The sequence below is a fragment of the Vicugna pacos genome, chromosome 8 (assembly GCF_048564905.1).
Source record: "Vicugna pacos chromosome 8, VicPac4, whole genome shotgun sequence".
NCBI lineage: Eukaryota > Metazoa > Chordata > Mammalia > Artiodactyla > Camelidae > Vicugna > Vicugna pacos.
Window position 1 is genome coordinate 17,464,470 of NC_132994.1, and position 23,070 is coordinate 17,487,539.

A 23,070-nucleotide genomic window follows, 5' to 3' on the forward strand; every position below is an offset into this window, starting at 1 on the left:
TTATGACTTGGCTAGAAGCTTATTTCTAAAATCATATGTAAAGTTATTCATTAAAAATTTAAACCATAGTCAATATATTCAGCTTCATTAGCTGTTAAATGTTAACATGCGTTAAACTGATACATAATAAAAGCTCACTAATTTGAAAGTTAGAACAAAGGGCTACATGATGTTTCTTTAAAATCTGGAAATCTTATATAGAATCTGGATTTCTGGCCTCTTGAAAAGATCAGAACATCCAATGACACTTGGCCAGCAGTCCTGTAAGGAGCAATGTGGGGCAAGTACTTCCTGTTCCAATCCCTGCAGCCTTCCAGGGCTCCCACTGGACTCCTTTGCCTTGTTTGCCTGATTCCATGAGCAGTTGTGTTTAGCGGCCCTGTGAATTCCTGACAGCTAAATGTTAGAACTATAGTTTTGTTACTGCCTTAGATACTTCCAATACCCACGCATGGATAAGGAAGGTTCTCAGGTGGGGGGACTGTTAAAACCTGCCTTAGCAGCTGGGGAGATCGTTTATATTTAGCATATTTTTTGGCTTAGGTGACTTTTACCTAAGCCAAAAAATATTCTTTAAGGTGTTTATAATTTTTTTCTATGTAGGTTAAAAGTTACTTATGAATATGCTTTAAAATCTATTTTCCACAGATATTATCACAGTAAACTTTAAGCAGACCTACTTCTAAGTTGTCTTGATCTTCATACCTGTAGTTTAAAATGAGGTTAAAGATTGGCTGGCTGACTGGGTGTGGGTGTCGGGGTGGGGGTGGGAGGGAATCTGTACCTGAAGGTGGTGGGGTGGTTATAGCTACTACTAGACTTGGCAGATTCAGGAATTTAATTTTCCCTGTTCTAATCAACCCTCCTTTGATTCTTTAAGATTCCTAAACACAGAATAGAATGTCTAATAAGTCCCAATTTGGGGTCATCAAGTTAGGGCTGAAAGTAGAATTGCCAAGTGAATAAAAATATCAAATATAATTTGAAAAGCTAAACTTAATATCAGAAAATCACCCGGTTAGTAGGACAGAATCAGAGTAAAGGAAGCGAGAGCAAATGGCAAACTCATCTTGTCCCAGGACCTCCACGGTCTACCCAAGCCCATTGCTCTCTAAAGGTTTCCAACCAGATGCAGGACCCTGTGTCATCTGATCACTGCCATTTCAGCAGGTCACAGGCCAGACTTAGTTTCTCTGCTGAACTTGTTTCTCCCTCTGTAGTTCCTTCTATGGTCAGAGGCATCACCACCTACTTAGTAGCTTAAATTAAAAACTTCCTGTCTTTCTCCCACAGCCCCTACATTTAGCTAGTCATCAAGCCCTGCTGATTTGACCTAAACTGTCTTTCAGGTCCAAGTCTCCCTGTTCTCACTGCCACTGCTGTAGTTTAGGACCTAGTCCTACTGATTTCATCAGTGGCATAATTTTTGTAACATACAAATCTTACCAGGTGACCCGGCTCCCTCCCCTCAACCTTTACTTTCCTCGCTTAAAAGAGTTTTCATTCTCCAGGGGAGAAAATAAGAACGCCTTCACGTATTATGTAAGACTTCTCAAAATACATCCTTTATCTCCCTGGTTCATTTTCTGCCCCCTCAAGCTCTCTCCACATACTGTACATAATAGGCAAGTGGAACCAACACTCTCTGAATACATGAACGGTTTTAATCCCACCACTCTCTGTGCTTGCTTTTCACTCTGTCCCTGGAATGGACTCTACAGACACCCCCAGGAAATCTGTTGATCAGATTTTACTTTTCAGTAAAGGTTTTTCTCCTTCACCTTTGAGGGAATTAATTGCTCTTCCTCTGGGTTTTCACTGGGTTTTATTCATACTCTTATTGCAGCATTTGAAGGAAAAAGGTCTAGATGTGTCCATCTGCATTCTCCCCGTTAGTGTGTTTGTTTCTTGAAATTTGAACTATGTTTTAACCACTTTTATATCACTGATATTTATATATATCTTGTTGAATAAATGAATTAAAAACAAAAAAGGAATGAAAGAAAGACAAACTGGAAGCAGGGTACTGGTTGAGTGACTATTTTAATAGTCACGGTGGGAGTTCAGTGGCAGAGTAGTTATTGGAAAAGAAGAGAGAAGAAAACAGAAGGGAAAGAGGAGATAATCTTTTGGAAAAGTGGTGGGAAAACAGGGTTGGTATAGCTTTTGGAGGACTGAAAGCCAGGCAGAGGAATTTGTTGCCTCCTTGTAGCAGGATATTAGAAAACCATGCAGATTCTTGAGCAGAAGGTCAGTTGTGGGAGAGAGATGCTGGAGTTGGGGACATGGCGAGGAAGTTGTTAAAGAGTTAGGGCGATGGGGGAGGGTATAGCTCAAGTGGTAGAGCACATGTCTAGTATGTAAGAGGGCCTGGGTTCAATTCCCAGTACCTCCCCTAAAATAAACTTAACCTCTGCCAAAATCAAATAATCAAATAATACAATAATAAATAAAATATATATATAAAAGAGGGCATTGGGGTAATGGATGACATGAAGGGGCAAATGTGAAATTTAATGAAGGGGTTATAGCATCTCAGGAAGGGAAGGGAAAATCAAAGTTTCTACTCTAGGGTTTCAGAGGAGACAGGATAATTGGGAAGAAGAACTTGTTGGTCAAAAAAGATAATATGTTCAGTACTAGAGAATTTGAGTTTAAGGAATGACAAAGATAGGAAAGCAGAGGTGACTGGAATTTGAGCTGGACAAAGATAATTTTGGGGGTCATCCCCAAGGAGTGGGGATGAAATGAGGAGGAAGAGATAAGAGAGAGGACCAGTCAGAAGAGTAGAAAGACATAAAAGAATTGCTGTGGTCACGGAAGTAAAGTCTAGGTCTACTACTTACTAGCTGTGTTACTTAGTCTCTGCTGCAATTCCTTCATCATAAAAACCGGGGTAATAACAGTTCCCAACTCACTGGGTTATCAAGAGGATTGCATTAACACAGGTAAAGCTTTGGTACAGTAAGTGCCTTGTCAATGTCCGCCGAGAGGGGAGAGGGTCCCCAGTGTTTTACTTCTGCCGCTCACCCATCCTCATTTCCCCACTTTCTGTTCTCTAGCTCTCAGTGCCTAGAATAATGCTTGGCACATTAGGACTGTCAGTAAATGTCTGATGAACAAACAAAAGAGGATGAGGAACAGAATTGGCAACTGCTCAGCTCTCTTCTAACAGAGTTGGCTTGGGTAGAAATAAGACTGCAGCCAGCTAAGCAGAACTCTGCAGAAATAAGTGCAGACTACTTACCAGTGACTGTCTGGCAGGAAAAGAGAAATAAGATCACGGTTAACTAAAAAAGGAAGCAGAGGCAAAGGCGAGAGAAGCTCAAATAAGCCATGTTTAGATAGTGATGATGATTATTCATGTTTAACTCTCTTAGTCCAGACATTGAATTTTTCTTTGTCTTTCTCTCTCTCTTTAAAAAAAAATTCTCAATTCTAAAATGCAACAACACTTCTGGTGTGTCTTTAGTGATAGTATACCACAGGAAAGAATTGTTTTAAAATAACAGTAACCTACCAGATTGGTTTTGGATGTTTTCTTAATAATAGAATGAGCAGAATATGCTTCAGCTGTCATGGAAACAATCATGTTTAGGTATCTGCATTTATCTACACAGTTCTTTATGGTTAATGATTTACTATACTTTAAACCTTATCACTTTTAATATTCCATTATACAGCTACCATATTTGAATTGAACTACAACTTCCTTAAGCCTTTTGGTATTTGCTTCCTGCACAGTCTCCTTGTTTAATAAGTTCACACTTTTACTTTATTACCAATGGAGATAGTACCAGGCTTCTTTTCACAATTCATTGAGACCAGGGTAGCTCTGATGCCTGAGCAGAGATAGAATTGAGCAGGGTATTGGGACAAATATTACAGTTTGATAGTGACCATCAGGAATCTCAACAGGGTCTCAAATAGAAACAGCAACAGCTGCATAAGGTTATTTCATCATGAGGCAACTTGAGCTTATGGTTCACATGTTGGAGATTGCTGCTCCTTGCTCTAACCAAGGTTTGCAGAGAAAGCTAGGCATACATAAAAGAAATACATTAAACTGATTCCCCCCCCCTCCAAACTTAGGATAATTAAGAATGAGAAAGTAAAAGTTAACTTGAATTGAGAATGTAAATATCTGCCTGGCTGTTCATTGGGCTGGGATACCAAACAGAAATGCCAGCTGCAAAGTTAACAGGAAAATAACATTTCTCTCAAATATTTGCTGCAATTGTAGAGTCTAATCACAACCACCCTTTTGAGTGTCTATTTTCTAAATCGCTGCAAAATTTTGTTCTCTAAAATCATACACTATTAGAAATTTTGCTGTTGAAATTGTATCAGTAAGAATGAAACACTCCACTCTTGCTTGAAGGATGTAAGTAAATTTGACACAAAGAAGCAGCCTCAGTTTGTAACCTAGGTGCAAAGCCGTCATTTAAGGGGCTCCTGAATACAATTGTCCATGTCTATCTGGGACTTTGTAGTTTCCAAGAAACAGGATCCTGAGACTTTTCTGTAGTCCAGATCTGATGTTGGGTTTTTCACACACAGCCCTTTTTTTTAAAAAAAAACTTTAGTGTAGTCGGTTTACAATGTTGTGTTAGTTTCTGGTGTATAGCATAGTGGTTCAGTTATACATACACACATTCCTTTCATATTCTTTTTCATTATAGGCTCTTATAAGATACGGAATATAGTTCCCTGTGCTATACAGTAGCTCCTTGTTTATCTGTTTTATACATAGTAGTTAGTATGTGCAAACCCCAATCTCCCAATTTATCCCTCCACCCCTACCCTTTCCCCTACTAGTAACCATAAGTTTGTTTTCACGCACAGCCCTACTTTAAATCTATCACACTGCTTCTTTTAAAATTTCACCTAAGTCCATCCTTCCCCCAGATTCTATAACAGTCTTTCCCTTTGTTTCCTGAGACATCCCACAGTCATTCTGGTGTGCAGATTCTCTCAATGGAATGGGTTAATAGTCCTGACTCTTATCTGATTATAAGTTTGTCCCTGGTGGTCTTGGGCTGATCAGGTCTGGACAAGAGGCAACAAAATATATTCAAGGCTGATGCCAATAGAGTAGAAATTCTTCATGGGCTATGGAAATTTACAAGAAAAGTAGGATTCTGCATCATGATATATTATGTGAACCAGAAATGCCACAAAACCAGCCCAACAGCATTTTACCCTAATTATGATGTGTGTGTGTGTGTGTGTGTGTGTGTGTAACACTATTCCCCACCAGAAGGAATGATAGTTCCTTGAAGGGTACTTGATTCCATGGTCTAGGACAGAGTAAAATCAAGATTGGCCTGGAACCCCATTGCCAGAAATTTAAAAATGTTTCAAAAAGCTTGTGCAGACTTAAAGAAAAGATTAACCTTACAGGGACCATCGTGGGACAATTTTAGTGTCCAAAGGATAATAATTATAATTAATTGAAGTAAGTTGAAACTATAATGATCCTTCAAAATGGGAAGAGATAAAAACCATACAAGGCAGTGGCTATAAAACAAAAGAAGGAATGTATGATAAAACATTTAAACTTTTTGCCATTAATTTAAAGTACATATGAGTTCTTCTTTAAGTGTATGTAAAAGAAAATACACAACAAGGAAACGAATAATTCTGTAAGTGAGAACTGTACCAGTTACAGGAAGAGGTGATTAGCACCAGTGAGCACACAAACAACCAGGTAGAGGGAAGATCCACCACTGTTCCAAAGTGAAATTAATTAAATGTCCGACTATATAAATTGTGGTCTCCTAGGAGACCCTGCTAATATTAATGTGATGCTAATAAGGCATGCAAAATTTTCCAATAATATTAATAGACTATATATATCTATATGCATATTTCATGACAAACAATGGTATATAACCTTAACCACTCAAACCTTTAAAAACATTTTGGGGAAAGATCATGCCACAGAAGATGTAGGCTGCTGGGCATCTCAGAATCTTGTACCCACGTTCCTGTAAGAACCGAAGTACTTTTATAGTATTTCTAACCAATCTACATTATCTTGAAAGCCATTCATTTCCACAGTGAATTATTTCTAACATCGCTTATGTTAATTAATATGCTCTAGTGAAAGTGGACATTATAGCAGTTGAAGTAAATGCCTCTCGCCTTTAGTTGTGCGAAGATCATGCAGTTATAAAGTCTGGTTAGGTAAATACAATGAGTGACAATGCTAACCGTAAGGACACAGGCACAAAACTTCTGAATCATATGTAATATAAACTATATTACGTTTAAATAAGAGGTAACAATGGAAGTTAATGGGCGAGGAGGAAGTTAACAAAAGTTGCCAAAGTTGCCAAAGTTGCCAAGTAGTTTCTGTTACTCTACGAGTTCTGCAACAGCTTTGAGAGGCATGAATCACTAAGTCAAAGCCCAAAGCCTACTTGCCGCCAAATCACTTTGATGGGGACTACAACTCCCAGAAGGCAACGCTGCGCTCCCCGCTTCCGCTTCCTTAGTCGGCCGGGAGTTGTAGTTTACAAGTGGACGCCTTGGAACCGAGTTTTACGCCGTTGTCAACAAAGACTGGGCGGTGGAGGCCTCCCCTCCATCTGGGTCTTCTCCTTTTCGGTCTCAGTGGGATTCTTGAGCCTGATCTCAGCGCTTGGCTGTAGGGGAAGCCGGCGGCCGGCAACCGGAGATGCGCTCTAGGCCGAGCGGCTTTCGTCTCTATGACCACAGGAGGCCGCCCCCGGCGTCCTGCGCTGTGCGCGCGCGCGGAGGGGGCGCGCGTCAGTTCCGCGCAGGGCTGTCGGGGAACCATGGCTGCCCCAAGAGGTGAGGTCGGGGCCGCTGGGATGGGGGTGCTCGCGGGGGGCGGCGGCGAGCGAGCTTCTGCGCTCGTCTTCACCTGTCGGCGGCCAAGCATTCTCCGCCCTCGCCGGGCTCCGGGGCCCCGTGGCCAGGCGGAGGCGTCGGGCGTCAGGCGTCAGGAGTTTGTGTTGCTCCGCTTGTCCGGGCGGCGCGGGGCAGCCAGCCTCCCACTGCGGCGGGCTCCGAGCGGGGTAGTTCGGCGGCCCGAGACCGCGCCTGCCTGGACGAGCTGGTAGTGGATGGGAGCCGAGCTCAGGCAGGCCCGGGCTGCGGCGGACCCAGCGAGTGGTCGGGGTTCAGGTCCCGGGCTGGAGCCGCATCACCGCATCACCCAGCGGGAGGCAGGACCGTTCTCCGTCCCGGCCCGGGTCACCGCGACTGCGGTCTCTGCTGCGCCTCCTGCCCTAGGATGCTCACCGGCTTAAGGGCATGCTGCCGGTGTAGAGCCTAAACAGCGGCTGGGCCGCGGAACATCCTCTGAAAACATCACTGGGGCGTTAAAATAGCACTGAAGCCGTAGTGAGATGGAGAAAGCAGTCATTAAGAGAGTTACTTCCAAGGAGACTGTTGTATGTGGTTAGAACACTTAGGATATTTTGGGTAGAGGGTGAGATCCACCCCTTCCACAGGGATGGCCCATTAGAGTATTAATACTTGATGACTAATTGCCATTTCTTGAGGGTGAGTCAGTCTGATTAGCTTCGCAGCACTTTTTTTGCTAAGTGGGGTGTGTAAGTTAGGACCAGAGCTAAATTTCTGGATGGTAGAGCGGTAGCTACGAGAGGTTGAGCAACACCCGGATTCTCTCCCCAGCTGTCTCACATAGAGCTCTTGGATTCTCTCTGAATAAATGTTGAACAAATATTTAAAGAAAAGCTCTTTGCGTGGGTGCCAAATTATTTTCCTGGTTGAAAAGGCCACGTTTATCATTCAATCCCTGCCCAGAGGACATTGTAGTTGCATTTGCTTCTCTGATGCGTTCTCCCATTTCAAATAAGCCCAATCTTAAGAGTCTTCCTGGAGCAACACAGGAAGTGAAGGAAAAAAACAGAATTATTTTGATAACATAAAGTGGAAGTAGCAAGAATAATGATGAAGGCAACTTCAGAATTATGTAAGTCAAAGCATTAGCTGAAGTAATGGCAACAATGTACAGATTTAGGTTTATTGCCAGTAGCTATTTGTTTTGCCTCGGTCATGTTTTAAATCTCACATGCCCACTAGAAATTGGTAATACAAAATTGCAGTTTCCAGAGCTTCCGGATAGTCACAAAGGATTTATTTATCTGGGACTTCCTGAATTTCCAAGTTCTCAAGTATTACAAAAAATGTCCCTGCTAAAATACAGTAAAATATAATTGGAAAAAAAAAAAAAAACTCCAGACTATTAATTTCCTTTGGGGGGCATTTTCCATGCAGAGACAAATATTGCCTGGGAGCTCATGGGAACTTTGTGAGATGGAGAGAACAATGCAGTTGTGCTGGTGTGCCCCCTCAGTGCTGTGGAGCTGTGAGCTAAGTTTATAGTTACTGGCCTTTGGCATGATTTGAACACTTAGCAAAATTTACAGTGATTACATGTCTGGACTTTTGATATTTCCCTGAAAAAATGGAAATTGCTAATAATGGAAATTTCGTACTGGAGAATTTATGACGGGAGTGAGGAAGAAATATCTTGATCTAATGTTAAACTGAAATTAGAGAAAATAATGCTTAAAAAAGCATTTGTTTCTAAAAAGTTTATATGTATTTTAAAAATGGTATTCCATTCCAAAGTCCTATATGTTATACAAATATCTAAACTTACTTGATTACTCTCCTTTAGAGATCAGTCGTTATTTTCAAGAATAACATATGTTCCCATTTAATAGGTGTATTTTCAAAGTTGATGACAATTACAGGTCAGAATATGTAGGTTATATGTATTTAATTTAGTGTTTAAACATTCAGTATGTTGTTTTGGAATCAGGGACCTATATACCAGCTAAAATAAAGTAGTTTTTGGTTTGGCAGTCCTCACCTCTCTTATTTATGGAAGTCTTGATCATCTTGGACATGGGTTTGCAAACTTTTTCTGTTAATGGCTGGATGGTCTCACCGTGGGGGAGGGGGGAGCCTGTATCTTTTTGAATTATTGTTTTTGTTTTGTTCAGATAAATATCCAGAAATGGAATTGTTGGGTCATATGGTAGTTATATTTTTAATTTTTTTGAGGAACCTCCCTACATTTTCCATAGTTGCTGCACCAAGTTATATCCCCACCTGCAGTGCACAAGTGTTCTCTTTTTTCCACACTGTTGCCAACACTTGTTATTTCTTGTCATTTCGATAATAGCCATTCTGTCAGATGTGAAGTTATATCTCATTGTGGTTTTGATTTGCATTTCCCTGATGTTGAGCACTTTTTCATATACCTGTTGGCTATCTGTATGTCTTCTTTGGAAAAAATGTCTATTCAGATCCTCTGCCCATTTTAAAATTCTATTGTTTGTTTTTGCTGTTGAGTTGTATGATTTCTTTATGTATTTTATATTTACTCTTTATCAGATATGTGATTTGCAGATATTTTCTCCCATTCCATTGGTTGCTTTTTCATTTTGTTGATAGTTTCCTTTGCTGTGCAGAAGCTTTTTAGTTTGAGACAGTCCGACTTGCTAATTTTTGCTTTTGTTGCCTTTGTTTCAGGTGTCAAATCCAAAAAACTGTCACCAAGACTGAGGTCAAGAACTTACTGCCTATGTTTTTTCCTAGCAGTTTATGGTTTTAGGTATTACGTTCAAGTTCTTAATCTATTTTGAACTGATTGTGCATGATAGAAAACAGTGTTGTAGTTTCATCCTTTGCATGTGACTGTCCAGTTTTTCCAGCACCATTTATTGAAGAGGCTGTCCTTTCCCCATTGTATAGTCCTGGCTCCTCTGTGGTAAACTAATTGACCATATATTGTGGTTTATTTTTAGGCTCTCTGTTCTGTTCCATGGATCTATGTGCCTCTTTTTATGCCAATACCATGCTGTTTTCATTATTGTGATTTTTGTAGTGTAATTTGAAATCAGGATTCATGATGCTTTCAGCTTTGTTCTTTTTCAAGACTGCTTTGGCTATTCGAAGTCTTTTGTGGTTCTATACAAATCTTAGGATTGTTTGTTCTATTTCTTTGAAAAATGCCTTTGGAATTTTGATAGGGATTGCGTTGAATCTGTAGGTTGCTCTGGGTAGACATTTTAACAATCTTAATTCTAATCCCTGAGCAGGAATTATCTTTCCCTTTATTTGTGAGGACTCGCTTTACAACTAAAAATTCCACATGGTGTGAACAAATTCTTTTTGGTAAAATGTAAACAGAGTGAGTGTTCTAGGACATTATCAGGAAAAATCAAGAGGTTCTGCATGCCTAGTCTGTGAATGGAGCCTGCAGACAGCTAGGGGGAGTAGGTGTGGAGTGATCTTTACGGGCAGGTTTTGGGAAGTGTCACGTTGTCACGTCTTAGGGTAAGAGCTGGGCCCTGGGCTCAGAAGATCTGGTGTAGGACCATGATTCTACCTCTCATTAGCTATTTATCCTTGGGCAATTTACTTACCTTTCTGTACTTTGGTTTTCTTATCTGTACTTATTTCTTTTTGTACTTACAAGTATTTAATATGGTGCTTAGCATATAGTAAGAATAAATGTTAGCAATTATTTCAGATTCAGCATTTAGCACCTGATTTTCAGATTACTGTTGTAGTATCAGAAATACATTGTTTTTCTTTCAATGCTGTGATTTTAAAGGTCTTCTGCATTCTTGAATGTAATTTTTAGAAATCTTGGTATTAAAATGGTTTTCAGTGGGGAGGGTACAGCTCAGTGGCAGAATGCATGCTTAGCATGAATTAGGTTCTGGGTTCAATCCCCAGGGCCTCCATTAAAATAAACAAACAAACAAACCTAATTACCCCCCCCCCCCCGCAAAAAAAAAGTTTTCAAAGGAGCACCTCATTAATTTTATCTTTGAGTAATGCGAAAATAACAGCTCTGTAAGCTGTCTGCTACTTGGGAATGTAGTTATACTGAATATCAAAGAGTACCTTTATACATCTGAGAAAAATTGTAGCCATTGTATTTCAAAAGATTCATCCATTCAACAAGTATTTCTGGAGCAGTGTCCATTTGCCAGGAGTGTTCTTGGTGTTGGGGACACCACAGAGAGCAGAACCCTCCTCTCACTGAGCTTGCCTTCAGAGATGAGGGGAGCAGATAGGGCTTAAACCACATATAATTTTTGTAGTAAAGTTATAAAAATGTTAATGCAAATCATGTTGTCTTCACAGTCAGATATAATTACTTGTGCTCGAGAAGTGGAAATGATGATAAAGCAGTTAGGAGCCCAACTGGAACAATTAAAAATGACTGTGAAATCAAAGACGGCTGTCCCAACATCACAAGTCTTTGTAAGTATTTGTCCTCAACTTTGACCTTGTTTAAGGGTGAATATACTTTTAAGTCCTATAAAATTAGATCAGAAGTAATTTTACTTATATTTAATTACTAAAAAGATAATATTAGCTTTATACAAGTTGATCCTGTTCTTTTTGGTTATTTTACAGTAATAATCATATAACCTGTATTTTTAGGTTGGATGAGAGGAGTCCCTTGGTAGATAATTGCTATAGATCAAAGTGAAGATGTATGATTATAACCATAATATTAGTATTGTCTGTGGCAACAAAAATAATCCATAGTGTATTGTTGAAAGCGTGTTCACAGTAGCTGGCTGGAAATTACCTTCAGCAAAGAGGTGACGTGACTTGTGACCTTTCTGAAAAGACAGATAATAATCGCTTTGTTTACCAGGCTCGCACTTATTCTGACTTTCTGAGTGTCTGCACCACCTTATGGGTAAATCCAGGAGCCCCAAAGAAGTACAAGATACATATGGAGCATTTTATAGAGCATTGTGAGCCTCTGATAATTTTCTGAAATCATTCCCAGCATTTGATTTTAAAAACCAAGTAACAAAAGGCTAAGTTGTTTCACTTGTAAGTAGGGACTGATTAATTTTGTATTTGCTCTGTAAGTCAGTGACCTTTAATATGACTGAAAAATATTTTATCTCACTGATGTGAAATCTTTAACTTGCAGGTCACAAGAAATGTCCAAGATATGTCCCTTAACTTTCTAGGTTCTTTTGAATCATGACTGAGCCACATAAATCTAATTATAATGAGTCATATTTAGCTTTTTTTTTTTTAAAGAAGATATTTTCCCTTAGAACTTTTGAGGTGAAGCATCCATAAAGGTTTCTTAGGTGATCACATGTGCTTGGCTCTTTTGAGTCAACTAACTTACTGACAGTCATACCAAAATACAATCCTTTGAAATAAAATACAAGTTTATTCTCTCATAATTTATGAGTCCGATTTCTACCGAGATTCTGTTATCTAACCCCATAAGACTTGCATTGACTTACAGGAGAATTAATTTCTTTATAAACAAAAATTTGTATTTAGTTTTAAGAGCAGTGTGATTTATAATTTTATTAAATACTGACATTTTGAACATTTTTGACTCTTCCTCAGCCCATCTTCATTGCCCTTTCCAATGTGTGGACCAGCTTTCAGGATGAGACTGTTTTGATTAGCATCCTCAGTAATTTGATGACTCACCTTGAGCCATTTCTGGGGGCTCATGAACTATTCTTTCCTGAGAAAGTAATGCAAGACCTTCTTGATGGAGTGACAGTGAAAACTGATATGTATAGAATGAAAGAACACATAGGTAGTAAATCATCCGTTATTTTCTCTTCTTAAAATTACCTCAAGAATAAAGTTACTCTTGTTTTAAAATTTTCATGTTATATCTTTCTGACAAAGTTTTAAACATCTTTCTTGATTATAAGGCTACTAATGTTTATTATAGAAAATGTGAAAATATATAAAGTGAGTATTTTGCTGTCCAGCAATGACCATCCCTAACATTATTGTTAGTGTTTTAGTTAACAATGATTTTCTGTGCTTCTGTGTTTCTGTTGTAGTCTTAGTGACTTTATTATTGATTTCTAGTAGAAAAGGATATTAATCCTTCCTATATTTGTCGCATATAAAGCACCATTTCTTTGGCATGCTATTTGCCATTTATCTACTCCAGATTCAGGTTGATATTTATAAATCAATAAGCGTTTTCCCTGTAAAACTGAGCTTATTTTAGGCCCTTTTAGAGATGCATTGATTCTTACAGAAAGGTTGTCTTTATCAATAAACTTCTTTTTACTTTTTTGGTCTGTTCAGTCTTAGCTAAAGACAACTTAAAATTCATGAGAAATGCCAAAATAGAGTCTGAGATTTGAATTGTTGCCTAAGAAAATTTTCCCAGCAAGTAAAATTAGATGATTTACTCTCTAAATTTCCTTTTCAAATTCTATTTTTGTAAAAGTGAAAAATAAAAATGTAGTGGTAGTTTTCATTCTTAAACTATTAGGATATATAAAATCTGAAAACTAAATCAGAGGGACTCAAAAGCATCCTTCCAGTTAAAGTTTTCCCTACTCATTTCGTTTTATTCAAACAGCATATCTATGCAAATACTAAATGAAATTGAAAAATTAAAGTCACTTCAACAGTGAATATTAAACTCAACCTTATTGGTAGGACATGTCATTTTCTACTAAAAATCAAAACTTTTTATTCACTAGAAAACTATTTATCAAGTTACCGCCCCAGTGACTTAGGAGACCCAATGTTCTTCTGAAAGAATTTAATTTACACTTGCCACATCTCATCATTGTTTGAGGCTTTCAGGCATATCAAGAAAAAAGAGGGAAGAAGGTCTGTTTTCTCCCAAGTGCACATTTACCTCTAGTTGTAGCTACAGGGTCATTTGTGGTGCCTGCTGTTTGGGTACAGAGCCAGGCCCAGAATGTAAGTATAGCTGCAAAAGCTAAGAACCCAGGGGCATACGTGTATGTTTTTATTTGTGTGAGAAAAAAAATTAGCAGTATTAGCAACACTAGGAAGACTTTAAAAGTGAGACGAACAAAAATTACATACCTTGTTATCAAAATTAAGTTACTAAGCGACATCTCCTTGGCTCTTTCTGCTTAGAGCATTCTCATCTGTTTTGAGAAGTAACAGTCCTAGTATATAAGCATCATATTCAAAGTATTTTGCCACGTTTTTAAGTTATTGAGCTACACCATCTTGAATGAAGTTGACTTATCTCCGTTTTAGTCACGTAGCAACCATTCTCTCTTGCTCATTCCCTTGCGTGATTTACTCTTCCCATTGAATAAGGTTTTTCTTGTCCTTTTTCATTTCAGAAGATAGAGTGAATCTGGCGGATTTCAGAAAACTGGAGTGGCTTTTCCCAGAAACAACAGCCAATTTTGATAAATTGTTAATTCAGTATCGGGGATTTTGTCCTTACACATTTGCTACAACAGATGGTCTTCTCCTTCCAGGTACATCATTGGAAATAATACTGTTCCCCCTCCCCAGTTTTTTTTTTTTTCTTTTGAATGAAGTGCCATCATTGTCACTCCCTTATTCACTTTGTAAAACTTCATGGAATCTGTTGGTGAGTTAGGAAACGAGCTACAAAGATGACGCAAAGTCTTTATCTTTGAAATGCCTGCAGTATGACCTGGTAGACGGACATAAACAAGAAATTATAGTACAAGCAATAAGTGATGGAATGTGTATCTGATGAAATACGGATGCTACAAGACCATAACAGGGGGATAACTCATATGTCAATGAGGGATTCCAGAAATGTTATGTGGCATTACTAAAATATGTCATCTTCCAAAGTAATTACCTTTAAGAGCTACACTAGCTTGACTGATATGTTTATTAAAAAATATTCTTTGTCACTTTTTGGTTCCATTCCATTAACCTAGATCAGGATTTCTGGATAAGTCAGATCTCTCTATGGAAATGGCCAATATTTTACTAAGTAAAATTTCTCTATTTTATATATATATAAAACTAGAGTTTCTCCAAAACAAAGAGTAGATCAGAAACTGAGATGAAATCATTATCCAAAAGGTGCTGTGCGAACTGGGAATAGAATTATTGCAAAGAATTATTGGGATTGTTTGTACATAGGCTAGAGAACGTACACACTGACTCATTTTTTTAATGGTAGTGATTTTTTTCATTATGGGAGTAATAAAAGTTTCACCTTGGGGAACTGAGAGAATAATGTTCTGAGGTCCCATGAGAGCCATTGATACTGGGGAGAAATCAGTCAAGAGCCATGAAGTAAAAAGCACTAAGTAAAAGGCAATAGAATGTAGATGGTTTCTTTCTTCTCTTCTCTCTTCTCTTCCCCTTTCCTTTCTCTTCCTTCTTCCCTTCCCCCTCCCTACATCCCTCCCTCTCTTCTCTCTTCACAAATAAGCAGGGAAGGGGGTCATGAGAGACACAAACCCAGAGAAACATGAATGTAGGGTGATGACACAGGTAGCATGATAGGGTTGAAAAAGCTATGGGCAGGGATTAGGAGAGTCTGGTTTCTAGTCTCAGTTGAACCATCAGTAAACTGGGTAACCTTCAGCCATCCTCATGCCTGGTGTGGACCTCAGTTTCCACGTCAGGAAAAGGAGAAGGACCAACAAAGAGGTCTGCTTGGTCCCTTCCAGCTCCCACCAACTATGATTCTCAGAAAGGGGGAGAAAAGCAAAAGGGTTGGTAGGGCTTTGGGTTTTAGAGTCCTCTCTGAGTAAGCTGGTCTTAAGACTTCATTTCTGCCCTCTGCATTATTTCTACTTCATACATTATTTTCTGGGCAGCAGCCACTTGCCCTGCCTCGGAGGCGTTTTGTAGGACCCCCTCCTTCTTCAGGACTGCAGACCACGTGGCTCGACTCCCCAGGTGATGCTGGGCTTTCCAGTCTGCGTCCTCTTTAGAGGGTGTCCCTCACTTGACTGCCCACCACTCCTGCTCTTGTGCGCTGCTCCAGCCCCACTGGCTTTCTTGCTATTCTTGAATATTCCAAGCCCATTTTCACCCCAGAGCTTTTGCACTTGCTGTTCCTTCTGCCTGGACAGCTCAGTCCCCCATACCTGGATAGCTCTGTACCTGATCACGCAATTTAAAATATCAACCTCACCCTCCTTCCTTTTACTACATGCTTAACCTGCTTTATTTTCTGTTGTTGTTGTTTTCTGTAGCACTGATCACTCTCTGGCCTATGGTATATTTATTGATTTGTTTTCTTCTATATCCTCAATGCCAAGAACAGGGTCAAGAAATATTTGTTGAAAAGGATAAATAAGACAGTATTATTGTATCCTATATAAGTCATACAAACTTTGTGGATATTTAAAAATCTGTGTTTTATGTAGTATCTCTTCACAGTGGGAAATGCTTTCTAACATGCAAATTTACATTTAGGAATAGGTGTCCCATATTTGTAGTTCATATAGAATTGTTTTTAAAACAATGCTCTTAGTAGTCAGTTTAGTTTAAGGAGATTTGAAAAACCTGCCAGATGACTAACTGGCTTCTCATAAAAGATTTTTAAACAACTTATATCCAGATAGCGAAATATTTTTATATAAAATCATAATGTAAATTTTTTTAAAAATATAAAATTAATTTGAACTTTATATAAAATACAATTTATCAAAATATATAATTTAAAATTGCTAGTTGTAACAGTTTAGCTAAATTAAAACGTAAGTGGTATGTTAAAAATGGAATGTCTAGGAAATGGTTCTGTGGGTGTATTACAAACATAGAATCACTAAATATTTCATACTTAATTCAATTCCTTTCTTAATTTCCAGGAAATCCAGCAATTGGAATTTTGAAATATAAAGAAAAGTATTATACTTTCAATACTAGAGATGCTGCATATTCATTTGCAGAAAATCCTGAAAATTATATTGATATAATTAGGGAAAAAGCCAAAAAAAATGCAGAATTAATTCAGCTGCTGGAACTTCATCAACAGTTTGAAACCCTTATTCCATGTTCTCAGGTAAGCAGGATTGGTATTGTAAAAATTTATGACATTTAAAAGCATAGTTAATTAAAAAGTTACATTTTGTTGCAGAATGGTTCCCCATTTCAGGCAGAGACAGGGTCAGATGAGGGCCTTTACAGGTTATCTGAAAGGGGTTCACATCTGAAGCTGGAAACTAAGGAAATCCACAAAGAATAAATGGAAACAAGATAAGGAGTCAAGTTGATGAATTAGACTGGAAAAATCCCAAAGAGAAAGACGATGTTTAGATAAATAATTGAAACACTGAAGGAGTTCAGCACAGGTAACACAGGTGATAACTTATGCTCAGAGCTGTAAAGTAATTTAACAGATTTGAGTTGCAGTGGTCTGAAAGACCACAAAATGGATCTGAAGTTGTGTTTGTTTGTGCGTTGGCACCTATGTGTTAATTCATTCAGCAGACATTTACTGAGTGGCTTACTGTGTGCCAGGTACAGTTCTCGGCCCAGTGAACGGAGCAGGTGACGATTCCGGCTTCCGTGGGGGTCACATTCTCCTGCTGTAGGTCCTCGTTTTCTTCCTCTTCGTCTCTTATTTTCTGGCTTATTTTTTAGGTTCCCTTTTCTGTTCAATTAATCAATTAAACAATATTCCTGTACCTATGTCTTACTATAGCTTTACAATAAGTCTTAATATCTGACAGAGTATCTGTTATCTCTCCCTTTCTTCTCTAAGGAGTCTTGGCTATACTTGATGCTTTACAAGGTCCATAAAAAACCTTGAAAGAATTATGAATTTGCATGTCTATAGACAAGAATTATTTGGCCTTGATACCACTTATTTCTAATTTAGGGAGTTGTAAAATAGCACAAAGACAATAAAAGGCTAGAATCAGATGACCAGAAAGGTGTGCTGTATGTAGATATTTATCCATTAAAGAATAAGGTTCCTGGGGGAGGGTATAGCTCAAGTGGTAGAGCTGTTGCTTAGCATGCATGAGATCCTGGGTTCAATCCCCAGTACCTCCATTAAATAAATAAATAAACCTAATTACCCCCCCCCAAAAAAAACCTTAAAACAATAATAAATGTAAAAAAAAAAGAACAAATTTCCCCTACGTATCTGATCCTGTTTTTCCCTCTCTGTGTATTTAACCCTTCACTGACCTTCAACACCAATGGAAGTGAGTCTTCTCCCTCCGTATCTCAATGCTGTAGTCCTTATTATTTTTCACTTGCCATTTACTTGTATAACAATGTTAATTATCTTTTGAGCATCTTTTAATCTACCTAACTCTATCATAAGATCATTTTGAAGGCAAAAATTGTATCTTCTGCTAAATGGTAGGCACTCAGTGATTATCTGCTTCTTGATTTGAGAAAAGAAATTAATTTCTTCTCCCTCCTCTTTACTATGGCCTGAGTTTCTTAAACCTTTGCCACCTCTTCCAGCAACTTCATTTCCAGAATAATCATAACTTGTTTAACCTGGACTTACTGAACACTTAATATTTTAATAGTGAGCTTCTGGGTGTCTTGGCAGAAAAAATTAACATATTCAACTAAAATGGATAACAATCTGCTATGTATGCATAGTTTGGGTTTAAGATGTATCCCAAAGATGTTCTGATAAACAAATGTGATTTATATCTAATATTTAATAGCTATACTTGACTTCTGTCCATTTGCAACAAGGTATTACTCATGCAACCAACTGTGAAAGTTGGAGAGGGGCATTTAACTTGGAAACGAGTGATGTTAGGTTGCTTCCTTTTAGAATACACCTCCTACCTTAAGTTCACAAAATCGGGCACAAATCCATAATGCCCAGGAAAATAATAACATTTGGGTCACTAATTGTGAGCTTTTTGTTTTTCTTCTGTTATTTACAAGGATGTTTCATATTTCAGAAATTCTTGTTTTCCCCCCAAGAAAGGGGAAAAAATTTTGTTTTCCTAATGTTTTGTTAGTTTTAATTAAATATTTTGTTATCTGTAAATAATGTTTATTTCTGATGAATATTAATGACAAAACTCCATTTTTTTAGATGAAAGATGTGAACAAACATTATACAAAACCAATTACAAAGTGTGAAAGTAGCACCCAGACAGATACACACTTACTGCCACCAACAATTGTGAGATCATATGAGTGGAATGAATGGGAATTAAGAAGACAAGCTATAAAACTGGTTTGTAACAATATTTTCTAAAATTAGTTCTAGGTTGGGGAGTTTTAGTATGTTGTCACTCACAGAGTTGGTAAGCTAAATTAGTGATATAAAATAGTGCATTGTACACAGGGTTTTTTTTTCTAAAATAAAAATAATTAGCATAATTTATAATTTTCCAGCTTTACATTATAAGATTGTATTCTAATTGTAAATATATGTGGAAATACAGAAGTGTGAAGCTTCTCTCAAATTATGTCAGTCAGTAACTAGAACAGTGATACTTGCTCTCTCTCTCTCTTTCTCTGTACCTCCCTATTGATCTATATAATAGTTTTAATGTATTGTGCTAACCTATGAGGTGCTAGTATTTAAAACCGACCGGCTTCCTCTAATCATTTAAAGTATACCCTTCTCTTTCTTGGACTTTTTTTGGAGTAGAATGTTACCCCTGTTATATCACAGATATTGTTCCCTCTTATTGTCAACATGTTCTCTCGGCTTTCTTGTCCTTCTCATTCTCAGTCACCTTAATCACAGTAGGTACCTACCCTTGAAGCCTGTCTTTGAAACTCACATCCATGACTCAGTGGAATTCCCCTCCTCACCCTTTGTATAGTGTCTTGTCATTTTAAACAACAAATATTTGTAACGCGAAGAAACAAACTCTTTTTATATCTGTAGTCTTCTTTTAATATATTTCTTCCATCTCTTTAACTGAAATCAAGTGTGGAGATAAAGGATGAATACTCACGTGAGAACAGAGGCTATTTATTCAGAGCTTGCTGTATTAAGGCAGTCACTTACCAACTCTTGCACTCGGCAGAGACTCAAGGCTGGGGAGAGGAGTGAGAAAGCTTTATAGTGACAAAGGTGAAGGCTTTGGGTAGTCTCTGATTTGAGGTTGTTGACGGGGAACCTGGAGGCAGGCTAACTAGCAGCAGGAAGCATCTTATATGATTGGTTTGGTGAGCATACTTGGCTTTCTCTGATTGGGTCCAGAGCTGGAAGGGGAGGCAGAAAAATAATAGGGCTATTCTGGGCTGATTGCTACAGCTACCAAAGCTGTGGTTTGACTTCCAAGACAGGTTGCTGCAGAGGTTGTGGATCAGAGTTCTACTGTCATGTAAGGTCCAGCCTTTGTCCGTTTGTGTGTTCAGTCTCACTTTTCACTAACTACATCATTTCCATTGCTCCCCTCTCTGGTGGCAACTGTTCAGTCCCGATTTCTTGGGATGGGGAAGGTTCAGCTTCCCGGTATACCTTCCAGATCATCGTTCCATTAGCTTTCCAGTTACTGTCATGTAGTTGATGAAGCTCCCATTCCCTGTATTCTTTCCTGTTGTGCATGAGACTCACTTGAGCTCTTCAGACATATACTGGGTAACATTTATATCCTACCACCTGTTCTTCAGGAACTAAGAGTCTAGCAGGTGACACTGATATGTGAAAAATATTTCAGTTCCTCTTTACAAGTGCTATAATAGAAGTGAAATAAAAATTCTACTACATTGACTTAGGTGGCATTTTAAGTTGGTCTTGAGATACAGATAGGCAAAAGAGAAGTGGGGGGTGATGGTTGGACAGGATATGTGAGATGTAGGTGGTAGATTAGGTCTGGACTGGAAATGTTAGGAGAATAGGGTGTTCAGTGGGACTGACCTTCACACTGATGGGGTTCTCTCTTCTCATTCCTCAATTTCATTCTGAGTCTCACCTTAGACCTAATTATCTCCTAGAACTGCAGCATCTTGAATGCCAGCTCCCCATATATTGCCAACAGGACCTGTTGTTAAGACAAAGCAGAGGATGTGGTTTAAAGCCATCAGGAAAACCACTCCCTCAGCAGAGCTTTGCAGTGGCTCATGGGGAGAACAGCACGGTCAGGATTTATTGAGACTTTGAAGTTTGGTTGAAGGCAGGTCTTTCAGTGCCAGGGGTTGGTCAGGGGTTGGGTTGGGGGCTTGAACTGGGTTGGGTAAAGATCACGAAAAAGCAGTCCAGGATTGATGGGAATAGCAAGGTGAATCTTGAGGCAAGGGGTGCGAAGAGTTCTAGGGCTTATTCTGTGTGTTAATGCTCACTTCTGAAGAGTTGATGTACCTTTCAAGATGTTCTGTATTGAACAATCAAGTTATTTGCTTTGGCAGGAGTCTCCTGAATAGCAAAACTATGCTAATAGAGACACAGGAATAGTAAAGGCTTGTTCATGTAGAGAGTAAGCTGTGTGGCGGGGGGAAAAGTAGGTGGTTTTCAGTCACCTGCAGCATCTCAAACTCTGAATTTCTTCTAATTCCAGGTCTCTCTTAACTCACCTTCTCTAGTACCTTCTGAGTTTTTTCCTTGGACTTGATCACAACCTCAGGAAAACTCTTATCCTCCTTTTTATAAGCTCCTCCTTCCTTTCCAGCCTGAGTAAACTATTTAACCTCATGTTTACTAATAATCCGTAAAAGGAGTAAGCAAAATGTAGCATAATATAAAATATAACCTGGAAATATCATAGCTTTTTATATTAAAAGTCTTGGGTGAAGCCCATTTAAGTAAGACAATGGAAATCTTAAATTTTTGTCTTTAAAAAAAAAAAACCATTCCACCATTTTTGGTGGAAAAAATCCAAGTTGTCTACATCTCAAAGTATACTAATGAATGAATCAGAAGATTATACTAACAAAGAACTGAGTTCACTGTAAGTCTGAATCTGGGGTTAGGGTATAGCTAAGTGGTAAAGTGTATACTTAACATGCACAAATGAAATCCTGGCTTCAATTCCCAGTACTCCATTAAAATAAATAAATAAACCTAATTACCACCCCCTCCTCCAAGAAAAAAAGCCATTAAAAAGTCTGAATCTGTGTGTTCTCTCTTTGGGTCCATTTTCATGATTTAATCTATTTTCCGACTTCTCAGCAAAGAGTATTTATTTTCTATTATGTTCTACATTTTCTAATGTTTTAATGTTTTGCAGAAACATGCTATGTTATAGGACTAATTTCTTTGTGAATTGAGAGGGGGGGAAGAAAAAGAAAAGGCAGCTATTAACTGGTACCTGAGAGTATTTTACTTGTTCTTTAGAGAGATGTTAATTCCTGTGTATTCTCTTTCTACTTAGGCCAATTTGCGCCAGAAAGTTACTCACTCGGTACAAACTGATCTCAGTCACATGAGAAGAGAAAATTGTTCCCAGGTGTACCCTTCAAAGGATGCTAGCACGCAGTCAATGACAGAAGGCAGCAGCCGAGTGCCCAGGCCCCAGATCTACATAGCTGGTCTCCGTGGGGGCAAGAGTAAGACCACCCACGGAGTCAAGGTGAACTTAACCAGAGCTGTGGATGAAACTTAGTTAGAGACCATGTTTTCAATGTATATACCACCAAATTATGAACAATGGCAAATACTTAAAGCAGTTTTGCATCCATGAAAATTTTGTGGGGTTGGCACAGTGGTTGGTTGTATATATTTTTTGGATTCTCATTTATAGTTACTGTCAAACTGCTACAAAAAATGAAAAATTGTTTTCTGTAATGCATTTTTCATTCTATTAAAATGGAAAAGTAAAACTCTGTCCATTCCTTTTTGACTTGTCAGAAAAAATTTGGCAACATTAAGACTGAAATTCTTAGGTACAATTTAGATATGAATATATTATAAGATTTTATTATGACTTGGCTAGAAGCTTATTTCTAAAATCATATGTAAAGTTATTCATTAAAAATTTAAACCATAGTCAATATATTCAGCTTCATTAGCTGTTAAATGTTAACATGCGTTAAACTGATACATAATAAAAGCTCACTAATTTGAAAGTTAGAACAAAGGGCTACATGATGTTTCTTTAAAATCTGGAAATCTTATATAGAATCTGGATTTCTGGCCTCTTGAAAAGATCAGAACATCCAATGACACTTGGCCAGCAGTCCTGTAAGGAGCAATGTGGGGCAAGTACTTCCTGTTCCAATCCCTGCAGCCTTCCAGGGCTCCCACTGGACTCCTTTGCCTTGTTTGCCTGATTCCATGAGCAGTTGTGTTTAGCGGCCCTGTGAATTCCTGACAGCTAAATGTTAGAACTATAGTTTTGTTACTGCCTTAGATACTTCCAATACCCACGCATGGATAAG

General features: G+C 38.4%; 1 protein-coding gene across 1 annotated transcript; it reads left to right on the top strand.

Moving 5' to 3' along the window:
• The first annotated feature begins 6,444 nt into the window (after positions 1 to 6,444).
• On the top strand, positions 6,445 to 22,512 carry LOC140697956 (cilia- and flagella-associated protein 206-like). Its single transcript, XM_072966360.1, has 8 exons — positions 6,445 to 6,618; positions 6,724 to 6,819; positions 11,167 to 11,286; positions 12,415 to 12,613; positions 14,151 to 14,291; positions 16,623 to 16,816; positions 18,830 to 18,973; positions 22,065 to 22,512. Exons 1-8 carry the CDS (start codon positions 6,445 to 6,447, stop codon positions 22,293 to 22,295), a joined length of 1,299 nt encoding a protein of 432 aa, XP_072822461.1. The 3' UTR covers positions 22,296 to 22,512.
• The last annotated feature ends 558 nt before the right edge of the window (positions 22,513 to 23,070 follow it).

What these genes read in the sequence shown, in the direction of transcription:
- LOC140697956 (XM_072966360.1), top strand. Translation starts at nt 6,445, where the DNA reads ATGGGGACTACAACTCCCAGAAGGCAACGCTGCGCTCCCCGCTTCCGC. An exon ending in AACCATGGCTGCCCCAAGAG is followed by an intron (nt 6,820 to 11,166) that starts GTGAGGTCGGGG and finishes TTGTCTTCACAG; the next exon opens with TCAGATATAATTACTTGTGC. An exon ending in TAGAATGAAAGAACACATAG is followed by an intron (nt 12,614 to 14,150) that starts GTAGTAAATCAT and finishes TTTTCATTTCAG; the next exon opens with AAGATAGAGTGAATCTGGCG.